At 36.9% G+C, this 14,860-nt stretch overlaps 1 protein-coding gene across 1 annotated transcript in view; it reads left to right on the forward strand.

Moving 5' to 3' along the window:
• Positions 1–14,860, forward strand: part of LOC136882127 (Ig-like and fibronectin type-III domain-containing protein 2) — a 159,877-nt gene that overhangs the window by 90,405 nt on the left and 54,612 nt on the right. The window contains exons 7-13 of the mRNA XM_068225671.1: positions 71–294; positions 1,014–1,220; positions 4,821–5,163; positions 6,919–7,246; positions 11,235–11,407; positions 11,566–11,704; positions 13,518–13,653. Coding sequence (XP_068081772.1) covers positions 71–294; positions 1,014–1,220; positions 4,821–5,163; positions 6,919–7,246; positions 11,235–11,407; positions 11,566–11,704; positions 13,518–13,653 — 1,550 coding nt within the window. The remainder of the gene's footprint in view (positions 1–70; positions 295–1,013; positions 1,221–4,820; positions 5,164–6,918; positions 7,247–11,234; positions 11,408–11,565; positions 11,705–13,517; positions 13,654–14,860) is intronic.

Raw genomic sequence — 14,860 nt, forward strand, 5'->3', positions numbered from 1 at the left:
TGCACTTTCTACAGCTGTACCTCTTTACATTTCATACCAGAATATTTATATAGAATTTACTTTCCTCCAGATTCCTGGTACTTATAACAGTACCATCATCAATGACCTCATCCCATACACCATGTACGAGATAATTGTGGTGGCAAAGAACCACCATGGGAGCAGTTTACCATCATATGCTATCCGAACAATGACCCTGAGTCCTGGCAAGATGAAGCCTACTACTGTTGGAGAAGCTCCCACTCTGCCTGATATAAAGAGCTGCTGCATCAAGAAGGGCATTACACATGCAACGTAAGCCATTTACGATTATTTATTCTTGATCTTATTTATTTATTTATTTATTTTATTTATTTATTTATTTATTTATTTATTTATTTATTTATTTATTTATTTATTTATTTATTTATTTATTTATTTATTTATTTATTTATTTATTTATTTATTTATTTATTTCGTCGATCTTGACGAGCTGTAGACCACATGACTTAATCTAAAGATTTTTCCCTCCCCTTGCCATCCTGTTTTTCCAGAATTTCTTCATTCTTTCATAACGTTCCCTTCTCTTTTCCCCCATCCAGACAGATTTCCTTTGCTTCATCGCTTTCTCCTGGAACCCTCCAAACTCTTTAAACCTTTTTCTGAAAATAACTCTATCGAATATCTTGTTTCTTGTGATACCCACGTCAGCCATATCCTGTTTAACTTTGATGAACTATTAAGTTTGTATTTTGGGAATGATCAAATATTCCCATCATTAGCCTCTCTGGATTCATTCGGACCAAATGGTCATGAAAGGTACTGTTATTATTATTATTATTATTATTATTATTATTATTATTATTATTATTATTATTATTATTATTATTATTATTATTATTATTATTGAGCAAACAAAAAAAGTACAAAATGTTTAAACATAAGTTCTCAGTAATGTAAATAAAAGTTCTGAGATTGTTTGCTGGTAACCTTTAAGGAATATTTTTTTAGACTGCACTTTGACTTCATTTCAGGTGTCTGAACAAACTGTGTGATCCATCTCTGTCTGACATCACAGAGGTGACAGACCTGATGATCTGTGCTCCTTGGGCTGCCCATACCTTCAGCTGTCTCACCAATGGTATGGACCACACTCCTTGTTGCCAATCCCGAGGCCTGCCCTCGCTCTGTCAGGGGCTGTGTACAGGCAACATTACTCAGATAGACTTCAGCTACTTCAAGTAAGTATTTCTCCTTCTTTCCCTTATCCTTAGACATTTACAACCAGACATACTGTAGATGTAAGGAAATTATCATATATTTAGCCGCTGAAGAGTATACAACTACATATTAAGAAATATCCAGACAATGTAAGAATTACATGTTATGTTGAAACAAGAAGAGTAGTAGAGAAAATTTATCAGTGTTAAATATTTCAACTTAGCAATTTACCGTAGACCTCACTTGAAGTGAGCAATGTATTAATGCACCATTTGGAATTGTCAGCTACATTTTATTCATTAATGTGTTAATCAATCTGTTTAGGATGTATTAGTTTTCTATTATGCCGTCAACCTCCACAGGGCACCTATTTGCTATATTTAAACAGGAACTTTCAGGAGGGTGTATAAATTTTACGACTATCCATATTTTAATCTTTAAACTATTGTCAACCATTTCGCTCAGCATTTGTAACATCATCTTCACATTTATATTTAATTTAATTACAATCAGGAACCTGATTATTTACCTTTCAGTTTGAGATATAGGCTGATGATGCTCTTAAAGAGCGAAAAAATGTCCCTACAGTTTTAATTCTTTTTTAAATTCTTTTTATGTATTGAAAAGGTGGAACAATAAACTTTCATATTTATTTGACTTTAACGTAAGAATTGTCAAGTGATTTCTTAACACTAACAACAATTTACGGAATGGAACCAGTGTGTGACATTCATCTTCAGCTCTTTGTCCGTGTGAAAATGCTGCCCAGAGGACAGGAATTTCTTGAGCTGCAAGAAAAGATGAAAATCACTGGGAGCAAGATCAGGACTGTACGGTGGATGTTAAACACCTCCCAGCTGAACTCCTGCAAAGCAGTCGCTGAGCGCCAAGCCATATGTGGGCGAGCATTGTCATCGATCACCACAACACCTGCACTGAGCATGTTTTAAATGCCTGTCATACTGATTCACAGTAACGCTCCGTGTTCACTGTTTCACCTCTGGGTAGGAAGTCAATGAGCAGAATGCCCTTCATGTCCCAGAACACCATACGCATCACTTTCCACAATGACACAGTCTGTTTCACTTTCGTCCTAACTAGAGATCCACTGTGACCTTAATGCATTGACTGCTGCTTGGTTTCCGTGGTAAAGTGAGCAACCCATGTCTCATCGCCAGTGTCGATTTTGTGGAGGAACTCATCGCCGTCATCATGGTTACCACTGCAGAAGTGGCAGTGCTACTCATAAACACTGCATTATGTGGTGGGTATCAGGTGTTTTGGCACCCATCTGGCAAACGCTTTCTTGAACAGCAGGTGCTAAGTGACAATTTCATGTAACAAGAATCGCAATATCTGTGGAAAATGATTGCTGAGTTCCATAAACGTGAAGCGATGGTTCTCTGTAATGCATTACCACACCAGCACCTCAAGGTCATCATTCATGAGGGACAGTTGCCCATGGCCATCTTCATCATGGACATTTTGACGACCTTTGGCAAAGTGCCAGCGCCGGCAATACACCATCCGTTTGCTTTGGTCCGTAGACCTGACACAGCTGACGATGAATTTTGATCGGCGCTATATTTTGTGCATTAAGAAACTTTATCACAGACCGAACCTTGTAGGCAGCTGGAGAAAGAATATGAGCCGCCATTTCGAACCATTGCTACTGCGCTAGTGATACCAGGCGGGACTTGTCCGGCCAGTGTATGATTGTTATGTCATAGATCTGTTATGCATGCTCGTATCTCCTGGCTAAATATGTTTAATTTTCAAAAAAAAAATAGGAAAACTTAATTTCTGGATGGCCTATGTAAAATGCCATATTATGCCATGTACTAGGTAGCTTCAAAAATAAGAACTCACATGCACAGTCAGATATAAGGATACACAGCAGTAGAGAACTGATGCACATTACAGTTCAACACAGTCATCCATCTTGAGCAATCACGTGTTCCAATGGTTTATAAGGCATCGGTACTGGCATGTAAGAAATCTGCATTCAGGCCCTGGTGCCACGTCATGCTACATGTTGAACGCTTTATCTTTGATGAATCACTTACCATCTAGGTGCTTCTTCAACCAACAGTCCAAACAGATGGAAATCACTGAGTACCAGGTCGGAGTTGTAGGGAGGATGGTCCAGTATCTCCCACCAGAAGCCCTGAAAAAAATTTGTTCATTCTGTGGGCTGCGTGTGGTTTGGCATTGTCATGCAGCAATAAAATGAGTGTTGGGACAAGTCATTTTTGGCAAATTGCTGCTTTAAAATGCTCCAGTGTATGACTGTAACTGGCAGAATTCACTGTCTCTCCCCTGGACCATCTGACACCCAGTGGTGTTCATATCTTCAGATTGTTGAAGAAGCACCTGGGTGGTAAGCGATTCTATGAGATTCTATGACAATACAGCCATACAGCATGTTGTCAGGGACTGGACAAAAATGTCTTCCATGCCAACACCGATGCCTGCCTTGGTGTACCGTTGGAAGAAGTGCTTGGACAAGAATGGTAACTATGCTGAACAGTAACGCGTATCAGTGCCCTACTACTATGTATCCTCATATCTGCCTCAAAATAACATTCCTCCAAGAGAGCTATTGTTACCTTATTTTTGAAACGCCTTTTTGCATAATAATGAATAAGAAAATAACCAAAACTCTAAACATTAGAACAGCACATGTTAATTTACAATACTCAAATGCTCCTTCTAGTGCCCAGTTGTACTTCCTCTTATTGTTATAATCACCATAATCACCAGTAGCAGCAATTTGGAATTAGAAGTGGAGAGGGGTGGGGCAAAAAATGTTCAGACAACAAAACGTACCCAGATGTGTGGGATATAGTGGGCCGGGGGGAGGGGGGGGGGGGGAAGAAATCTACAAGTGGTAAGTTTTTTGATACTCTCTGAATGAATTTTGACAGAGAGGTAACGTTTGACAGTTTACCAAGTGCAGTAATAATAGTTTTTTTGAGATTTTGATTCAATTCAATACTATACAATAAAACTTTCACCAAAGGAACAATAATTACACATGTATCACAATGAAATAGAAGTATGGTGTGATTATACTATTAAAAATCATTTAATATTTGACTACACACTAAGAAACCAACAGACACTAAAGATTGCCAGACTGACAAATGCGCGTAGCAAGTGGATCAATCATACCTGTGTCCATAACCTTGGTAAAAATAATATATCCCTGCTACCCTTCCTCACAGCACATGCAAAGTGTGGACGACTTGTTGTGGTGCTATGCAAATTTCATGTGTATTTCTGCTAATAACTTTGTTAATAATTGAATAAAATAAAAGAAATAATTAACCGATAAGACAACAAGTCTTGTACAAATTGTTTTTCTTTTTTTTAATAATTCCTAGTTTCAGCTGGCTAAAATGGAATAAAAATGTCATTTTTCCTCGCCCCCTTCCCCTAATCGCTGCTACTGATAATCTCCACCACCAGCATATATTAATTTACAATACTTGAATACTCCTTCCATTGCCCCATTGTACTTCCTCTTAAAACAATAATCATCATAATCGCCACTACCACGACCATGCTTCTTCCAGTAAATGTAGAGCTGATGTAACCAAATGTTCTACTCTCTTCAGGTGCCTGAAATACATGAGCGATTACACGAACTGTCTGCTACAAGGGTACGGCGTTCTTCCCAGCGCTCCCACCAACGTTCACATATCCAACATCGACTCAGAATTTGCTATCATCCAGTGGGACCCACCGCACACACTGGGCGATACCGTGGTACACTACAACGTCCACTACAGGATGATGGCAACCTACGATAATGATTATCGCATGGTCTCAAAGGCACATCCCCCTTTCATTCTGGAAGGACTTCACAGTGAAACAGAGTATGAAGTGTTTGTCGAAGCAGTCAATGTCCACGGTATTGGAGAGCCATCAGCAAGAATTGTTTTCCGCACTGAAAGTAGGGTGAGTTGATGTCCTGGTATTGTAATAAAAGAAATCTTTTAGAACAGGGATGAATGGTGAGTGTGAAACACAAGGAGGCCAAGACATGAGAAAGAATTAATTAATCTGACCACATGAAAAAACTACACTTATTAGTTTGAGTATTCATATGCTTTGAAAGAAATAAAGTGCATTAAGAACAAGAAACCCTACAAATTTCACAACAAAAAAACTGGCCTCGTACAATTACAGTACTTATCTGAAAGGTCTTAATAATCTTTCCCATTGACTTCTTTGCCTTAGGTATAATTTTATGAATCAGTTACTTTTCATAACTGCCACAGTCCATCGTTTACCTTTCTTCTCCTTCCTATACTTCCCGCATTAAAAATGAAAATCTCTCTCTAAAATGTGTTGTCCACTCCTTTAACAAAGCTAGGAAATAATAACATTTGTGTTGAGGGGTGAGAAGGAAGTGAACAATTAAAACTAAGGTTGATGGAGAGAGACTTTATTTATGAAAATTAAGAGGTTGTCACTGTCTTTTAGTGATTTCAGTTTTGTTCTTGCCACTTCTTTCCAACATTCCCTCTACTCACACCACCTTTATCTATCCTCAGGCCCATATTTAAGTGTCATTACACTGCAGAGCAGAAAATAATCTTTGACTTCTCCTCCAAATAAAGGCACAAAACTGTATTACATCAGTTTCTTTTTATGTATTGTTATGTTTCTTGTTTTTATTTTGGTTTTTGTTCTTTTTAACAAAACACTTCCAGTTGTAAACTCTTGCACAAACAGTTCTGCACAGGTTTTTCACAAATCATGCTTCATATAACACATGACAGTGAATGTGTGCTGTTTTGTCATGAGCACCATTTTGTGTTGAATTCAGCTAGTCACTCAATACATCTGCTCCTCTCACTCACTCACACACATGTAATGACAAGCAACATACTTGGGACAGAGCATGCGGTGCACGGACACTTGACAGCAACTGACAGGTGCATCAAAATCTCAGTTTCAAGCATTTTGTGATGGGTCATTAACAAGGGTCAATTCCGCATCAGACTTAAAAAATATTTTCCAGGCGAGTTTTATTTTTCCCACTCGATATATACGTATATAACATTGCTGAAAGATGTTGCGTAAGATACAAGTAAGAGCCATTTAATGAATATTGAACTTTCACAACTGCATTGAACTTAAAATAAACTTTCATTGTATTAGATCGGGTTCAACACATACAAAAGACGATATTAAGTACAGAACAAAAATGTCCAACCGGACACCAGTAGGATCTGAGCCCACAACCTTCCGATTTTGCATCAGATGTTCTTACCAGTTGAGCTACTGTTACCTAGGTCCTATTTGTTACATTGGAAAGGATCTAAACTATAAACCCAGCACTACTGCTGTCACAACCGTAGAATGCATGCATGTCTCCCATAAGAACATCTGATGTGAAATTGGTAGGTTGTGGGTTTAGATCGCCCCAGTTGGCCATTTTTCTTTTGTACTTAACATCTCTTCAGTATTTACACTGAAAGTCCATTTCAAGATGAGACATTTAATTCAAAGCTGGTTGCATACTTCAAGAAAAAATACTTATACCTAATTTATCTGACATATCTTTTGTGTCTTTCACTTTCTATACAAAATTCCTTTTCCAACTTAATTAATTACTGTACTTGGAATGGACCAAAGTTTGTATCTACCATAGTGGAGTTTATACAAGAGAAGCTTCTGTTTTACACTATCTCATTATGATTCTAGCTCTTGGAGGAAAAGATAGAGGAAGCTCTCTTCTACAATGTGACTGCCTGCTGTGTAGAGGCAGACCTGAGTAACGTCTGCATGCCTTTGTGCTCTTACGATGCCAGCATGTCTGACATCAAACTGCTGGCTGGAGTGTGTGGAGGAGAGCTACACAAGTTACTACGATGTGGAGCAGGAGGACGGAACCACAACTCGTGCTGTTCTCGACGTGGAGTCCCACCAGCTTGTTTGTCCATTTGTTCTGGGGTCATTGTGGATCCTCTCATCATTACTGTCTCTTCATGCATTCCATACATTGGCAACATTGTGCAGTGCTTTGAAGAGGGTGAGGAAATATTCCTAACTGTGTACATCCAATATAACTACTAACCTTCTATATCCCCCGCATTTCCCACAGCATGGTGGAGACTTCCGTCAGTTCTGCTGCTGTATACCCTTTCGGACACCGACCTTTATTGCTTTATTTATGTCACACCAACTCAAACAGGTCTTTGGCAGTGATGGGATAGGAAAGGGCTGTGAATGAGAAGGAAGTAGCCATGGCTTTAATTAAGGTACAGCTATTTGTCTGGTATAAACATGACAAACCATGCAAAAAGATCATCAGGACTTCTGTAGGTAGGGTTCAAACCCACCATCTTCCAAATACAAACTAACAACTACTATTACTAGTACAATTTCATTACAGTCTTTATGAAGAAAGCAACTGCATAATATGCATGTTTGGGGAAAGTTAAGATTTTTAAACAAGGTGAGAGGGAGATGAAGCTTTCTGCTTCACAGTTTTGTCAAGGGGAAGCAAATATCATCACTCATTGAAAGAACAAAGTTGCAGCTGATATGGAGATTAAGAAAATCAATAAAGACGTCCAACACCCATTGCGTGGGCATCAGTTACCAATAAAGGGACTGAAATCAAGACGCAGTCTTCTGACAACCAAACTAATATCCAAACTACTTGTGGAGCAGCCAAGATTGCAAGGTTATATAAGATGTGCACATGTCAACAAAAGAAAGAAGACTGACGAGAAATTGCCTACTGGGTACAATCATAGCTGGACTACCTGCACCAGTTTGGACTCTAACAAAAGTCCAGATATGCTGCTGAGTTTTCTGTCAGGTAGGAAAGAAAAACAGATTGTGTTCATTTTATGCATCCCTGTTTTCACACTGACAATGGCTGTAAGAGACTTCCCAGCTAAGGTGGTAAAGGCATGTTCTTTTTTCATCCAGAAGGACGTGTGTTCAATTCCCCGTATTCTTCTTCTTCTTCTTCTTCTTCTTCTTCTTCTTCTTCTTCTTCTTCTTCTTCTTCTTCTTCTTCTTCTTCTTCTTGTACTATATCCTCATTGGATGTTGGTTGTCATCAGGGTGATCTGATTTTTGTTCTCAACAACTCGGAAAAGAGTGGGAGTACTGAGCCTATACCATTCTCGTAGATTCCGTAGCCAAGATATTCTCCTCATTCCCCTACTTCTCCTTCCTTCAATTTTACCTTGTAAGATAAGCTGAATGAGTCAATATTTAACATTTTGAATTATATGACCAAATTACTCAAGTTTTTTTTAATGTTGTGCATGATTCTAGCTCTTTGTTCGGGCAGTAGAGTACTTCAGTCTTACGTATTCTGTCAACCCACCATATTCTGAGCAGACATCGGTAGCACCACATCTCAAAGGATCTAAATTTTTTGGTGGTGTTCTCTGTTAGGATCGAAGCAAGGTCACATGGTTCGCAGGGGAGGTGTTTAATCATATCATTTATATATATAAGAAAACATAAAGGTCCAATAATACTGCCTTGAGGAATTCCCCTCTTAATTATTACAGGTCAGATAAAGCTTTGCCTAATCTAATTTTCTGAAATCTATTTTCTAGAAATATAGCAACCCATTCAGTCACTCATTTGTCTAGTCCAATTGCGCTCATTTCACCAGTAGTCTCCCATGATCCACCATATCAAATACTTTAGACAGGTCAATCTCGATACAGTCCATTTGACCTCCTGAATCCAAGATATCTGCTATATCTTGCTGGAAACCTACAAGTTGAGCTTCAGTGGAATAACCTTTCCTAAAACCGAACTGCCTTCTATCGTACCGTACCAGTTATTAATTTCGCAAGTATGTCTATTATAATTAGAAAGAACGCCTTCCTAAAGCTTACATACAACGCATGTCAAACTTACTGGCCTGTAATTTTCAGCTTTATGTCTATCACCCTTTCCTTTATACACAGGGGCTACTATAGCAACTCTTCATTCTTTTGGTATAGCTCCTTCGACCAAACAATAATCAAATAAGTGTACTTCAGATATGGTACTACTGTATATCCCAACCCATTGTCTTTAGTATATTCCCAGAAATCTTATCAATTCCAGCCGCTTTTCTAGTTTTCAACTTTTGTATCTTATTGTAAATGTCATTATTATCATATGTAAATTTTAGTACTTCTTTAGCATTAGTCTCCTCCTCTATCTGGACATTATCCTTGTAACTAACAATCTTTACATACTGCTGACTGAATACTTCTGCCTTTTGAAGATCCTCATATACACACTCCTATTGTTCATTAATTTTTCCTGGAATGTCCTTCTTGGAACCTGATTCTGCCTTAAAATACCTATACATACCCTTCCATTTTTCCCTAAAATTTGTATGACTGGCAGGATATGTGCAACTAAAAACTAGTATTATCATAATTTATAACTTTCATTTCCATGTTGACATTTGACTTATATGATAGGAATCAGTCAAGAGATGTTCCACCATTCAACACTTTATATAATGTATATCAAGTATACCTTTAATAAATGAAGACTAATCTCGATTCTCTTGAAATCATCATCAGTTCAAACAAATACTGTACATAAATCAGAAAAAGTATCAAGACTAACACACATTTCACATGGAATATGCCTTAAAAAAATAACTTAAAATAGTTAACATGAGTTTTATGTCAATAAAAACGCATTGAATTTTAAATGACTTCCTTAGAGTCTAAGTCACAATAATTGAGCACATATGCACAATTTTAAGCAAAGTTTTTGAAATATTGTGTAAAATCTTGTGGTTGAGAGTCATAAAATTTCTGTAGATGCTGTGGATGTAACCATAAATATAAAGATATACACTCAACTCTCAATTTACCATAAATAGATAAACCCCATTGGGGCTTAACCACGATATCGAAAAAACTAAAAATGCATGAGTGTTAGGAGTTACAGTAATACAGAATTACAAAGGGTCGGGATAATATTGCCAGGATGATGTTCTCATCACCAAGAAACTTGTTTCGAGAAACTTGAAAAGCAAAATAAAGAAAAAGTGTTTCTCGGTACAAAAGCAGAAAATCATGACTGATTATTTTCAGAAGCAGTAAAGTTAGGCAGTCTGAATATTTTTCTTTCCCTTATTAGTTTCAATGAAAAGTGTTTATTTTTCCATTTATTAATTGTGCTAAATGCTCCTTTCACTGCAACATATTGGGTAAGTTAATAAAAAACAATACAGTAGTATCATTTATTATCATTTTAACTGTACTTTCAGTATGCCAGTTCTATTTTTAACTTTTTTGCGGGTTAACAACGATTTTACTTATACAGGAAGCCTTAACCCTACATTACACCGATTAATCGAGAGTTGAGTGTATGTTCAAATGTAAACGCTTGATTTGGTTCACTTAGTCATAGTCGAACCATCAAATAGGTTAAAACATGTGTCAGAGTTGACACTTTAAAATGTTGTGAAAATTCTTGTAAGAGTGCCGATGTTAAGGCAGTCAGAGGTTGTAGAATTCAGATGTACCCAGCTGTTGCTTATTTATGAATTATGTACAAAGTTGCTAAGGTGTTGGGAACACAACCTTCATCGCTTGTAGTAGCTGCTATAATTTGAAAGTGACACTGCTGAATGTTGATGTTAAAAATTATAGGACGGTACAGCCTTGGTTGTATGCAACATGTAATCCCAAAAATGGTGAATGTTCCCTTACTCCTCACTCTCATAATCCTGCCGCTAGGAATGCTGGAGGTGCACTGCTCGCCTGTATCTGCGTGGAGCTTGTTGCTCCTCGGCAACTCTGTAGATAATTCATAAATAAGCATAATTCATAAAATGATACACGTTATAATAAAGTGTTGAATGGTGGAGCATCCCTCGACTGATTCCTATCATATAAAAACAGTATTGCCTTCGAAATAGAAATAATATCTTTCACTGAAAATAAAGTTCTGCTCTATGTGAAATATTTCCATCCTCAGATTTAACAGGAAATGTTGAACCAATCTTTAAACATGGCGATCATTACTTGCAGGTGCTGGAGTCTTACCGGGTCCCATTGCTGAGCTTCATGCTACTGAGGTCACAGACACAAGCGTCACGCTGTTGTGGGAGCCACCAACAGACAGCAATGTTACAGACTACGTCATCCATTACCAGAAAGTAGACAACACAACAGTGCATGAAACCATCATGAAGCTAGACAATGTAAGCAGTTAACCATGAGTTTTAAAATGTAATCAGTTCATATGTAGTGTCCCCTGTATTTATAAAGCTTTGATATCAGGATGAACTGGAGAACGTAGATGTTCGGTATGGAGAGCGGCTAACTGCTTGTTTAATTACATTTGGTTTGGTCTTTACAGCAAATCAACGTCACTAATACTATGGCTGAAATATCTGACCTGGAGACAGGAAGCCTCTACAACTTCTTTGTAGTATCTCGTAATTCACATGGAACATCACTACCCTCATCTATACTGATGATCAATGTCACCAAGACAGGTATGTGGTACTGTAATGCTTTGCCTAAGCATTTTAGATTTCTTACTTGCAGAGATGATCAATCATCAGTTCTTCATGTCAGTAACAAAGAAATTGCTTTATGCAATTTTCTTCTTCTTCTTATCAGACTTTTTCCACCTTTTCTACAACAGAGGTTTTTCCTGCCTTTTCGACACTAAAGATTGTTTGGTATGAAGAACAAATGACAGCAGACTCATCTACACCTCAATGGAGTGAAAGAAACTCCTTTAAAATAGTAACAAGCAATATGCATGAGTAGCCGGTATAATCACTAAAATACTAACTATAATATTGACAGAAACGTGGGTTCCTGAATGTTGCAAGGTTGCTTGTACAGTTTTAATCTGTAAGGGTGGAGACATGAATGATATAATTTAATAATTACATTATATAAATAGAGACCAATAACTATATGTTCTATCCTAAGAAGAACCACTGAAAAGGTATTAGATGGACAGGTGAAAGCTGTCATCTCCTTTAATCCAAATCAAAGAGGCTTCACCAGCCTTCGTGAAGCATATATTAATACTTCAATCATTAGTTTAGTTTTGGAGAAAGTAAAACAAGAAAATGGTAAAGCAGTAATATTATTCCTGATATTACAAAAGCATATGATAATATCAGTCAAAATCATATTTGTTCCACACTGAAAGCATTAAGAAGATTAATTATAAATTTACAGTCTGGAATTAGCACTAGAATACGGATTATTAAAGATGTAACAAATCATATTAGTCTTCAGAGTAGCCTTCTTCAGGATGCACAACTTTCTCCAACAATTTTTAATATGTATATTTATTTCACATTTGATGAACTATGTAAAAAATCAGTTATCTGCTTGTACCTGGAACTGACAATCTCTCCATTATGTGCTCCACAGATGATATTGTGTTGATAATAGAAGATCAAGAATCTGTTGAGGAACTGTGAGTCAAGGCTTGAAAGTATTGGGTTGGAAGTCAATAAATCCAAGTGTTCCGGCATTCTAATCGATAAAGGAAATCTTAAAGACATGAATTTCCATTCATAAGAAAAAATAATTATGAAAAGCATTCACAATGTTGATACAATTAAATATTTGGGAGTATATTTTTCTAAGACAATTGCCACAAATCATAATAAAGTTATTAATAACCTAAAAGATAAACTGGAGAAATTAATCACTACTCCACCTCTGAAAGATGATAAATAATTAAAGATACTAAACAACCACGTATGGCCAATGCTTGTTGGGACCAGGCATTGTATCTATCACCATTTTTGTTAGAGCATTTGTTATTTCATCAGAGCTTACTGTCACCATCATAAATAGAGGGATCTGAATATGGTTCTGGATCATTTTCTCTAACAGCGGTGTTGGGGGTAGAGAAAAGTTGGAATTCAAGAGGACAAATTGGCACAAAATTTATAGGAAGCAGAATTAGGGATTGGAATAACTTACCAAGGGAGATGTATAATAAATTTCCAGTTTCTTTGAAATCATTTCAGAAAAGACTAGGAAAATAACAGATAGGGAATCTGCCACCTGGGCGACTGCCATAAGTGCAGATCAGTATTGATTGATTGATTGATTGATTGATTGATTGATTGACTGACTGATTGATAGAAATTTTTACTGAATGTATGGTGAAGAAGGTTAGGAACAATCATACAGGCATATGCCCTACTTGTTTGCCAGTGATTTTTCGTTATCTATATAAAATCTATGATAACCTATGCAAGCTGATTTTGAAAATAGGGGTGCCTATTATATTGTTACGTAATTTACCAGCCAAAATGTTTCTCATTTCAGATGTTGGTGAGAAAGGTTTGGCAGGTGTGACATCACCTCCTCATTCCCTTGCTGTTTCTGGTCACAGTGCAACATGGGTAACCATCGCTTGGCAGCCTCCTGAATTTAGCCACCCATCAGAACAAATTACGTACAGGTGAGAACACAATTTATGAATTCTCTCTCCCATCAGTAATTTATTGTCTCTTAATTTAAGATATCTAGATTATAATCCCAGAGTATTTGAGGTATTTCGAAAAAGTTTAGATCTACTATGGAAATAAACTTCGCAAAGTTTGGACAAAAATGTAAAAAATTATGAATGGGAAGTCCATGTACATGTTTCTTTATCAATTTTGAAAACCAAAATCTTTCATGTTGCCATCGTTTACACCCTCAAAGTTGGTGACATTTTTGTAGGAATGATTATGTTCTTCAGGCAAGTAGGCTGTCATACTCTTCCCAGCAGACAAACGCAGTGCAAAGTGACTTCTTTGATTTCATACTTTCTAAATTCATTATATGTTGTTCCTTTCTTAATCACTTTTACAGTTGTCCATTACATGACTTTTGAAATTATGTATCACTCCAGCAATGCTAATTTTGATCCATCTCCAATGTATTGATGAGCTTATCAGCAACTTTCCAAAAATCAAAGGAATCATTCTCTTTCATATTTACAACTTCAAATAGTTGTGTAGGGAGAGACCATATTGTTCAGAGCATTACAAAGAAAAGCTTTATTTTCTCAGTCACAGCAGAGAGTGGTCACAAGCTAAAAAGCTATGACCTGAAATTAATTCTGTTCTATAGATACAAAAACACAATTTGCATCCTGAAACATGTACATGAATATCAAAACTTTTTTCTTGTTTTGGGAGCAGCAGTTATCGCTCCACATACACCACAGGAGAAAATAATAGCTTGGAGTTACCTGGCACTTACGCCTATTTCAACATAGACCTTATAGTGGGTACAAGGCTGTGACACATTCAGCCTACAGATGATAGTATCTTGCTATTTTATTTTTTTGTAAATGGCTCTTAGCTCCTTTGGAATGATAGGTCTTCACCTGTTATTTTGAGGTTCTGAGTAAAAGAATGTTATTATGTTTGATGTTCTGTTCCTGAGCTACTTGCATTGAGTCTCTAAATTTTGATTATTTGTCCCCTTAGAACATTGCCAGCAGAATTAAAACTACCTGTGGATAATAAAAGACCAGAAAAAGATATGAACATTACAAATAAAATTATGTATTCTATCTAACAACAGCACATATTGTAAAACATCAGTAATCCAAACTAACAGATGTTCATCCCTGTTTGGTGTATGATTTATTTGGATTTTTGGACTAGAGCAAAAAA

The sequence above is a fragment of the Anabrus simplex genome, chromosome 1 (genome assembly GCF_040414725.1).
Source record: "Anabrus simplex isolate iqAnaSimp1 chromosome 1, ASM4041472v1, whole genome shotgun sequence".
In the NCBI taxonomy this organism is placed as follows: domain Eukaryota; kingdom Metazoa; phylum Arthropoda; class Insecta; order Orthoptera; family Tettigoniidae; genus Anabrus; species Anabrus simplex.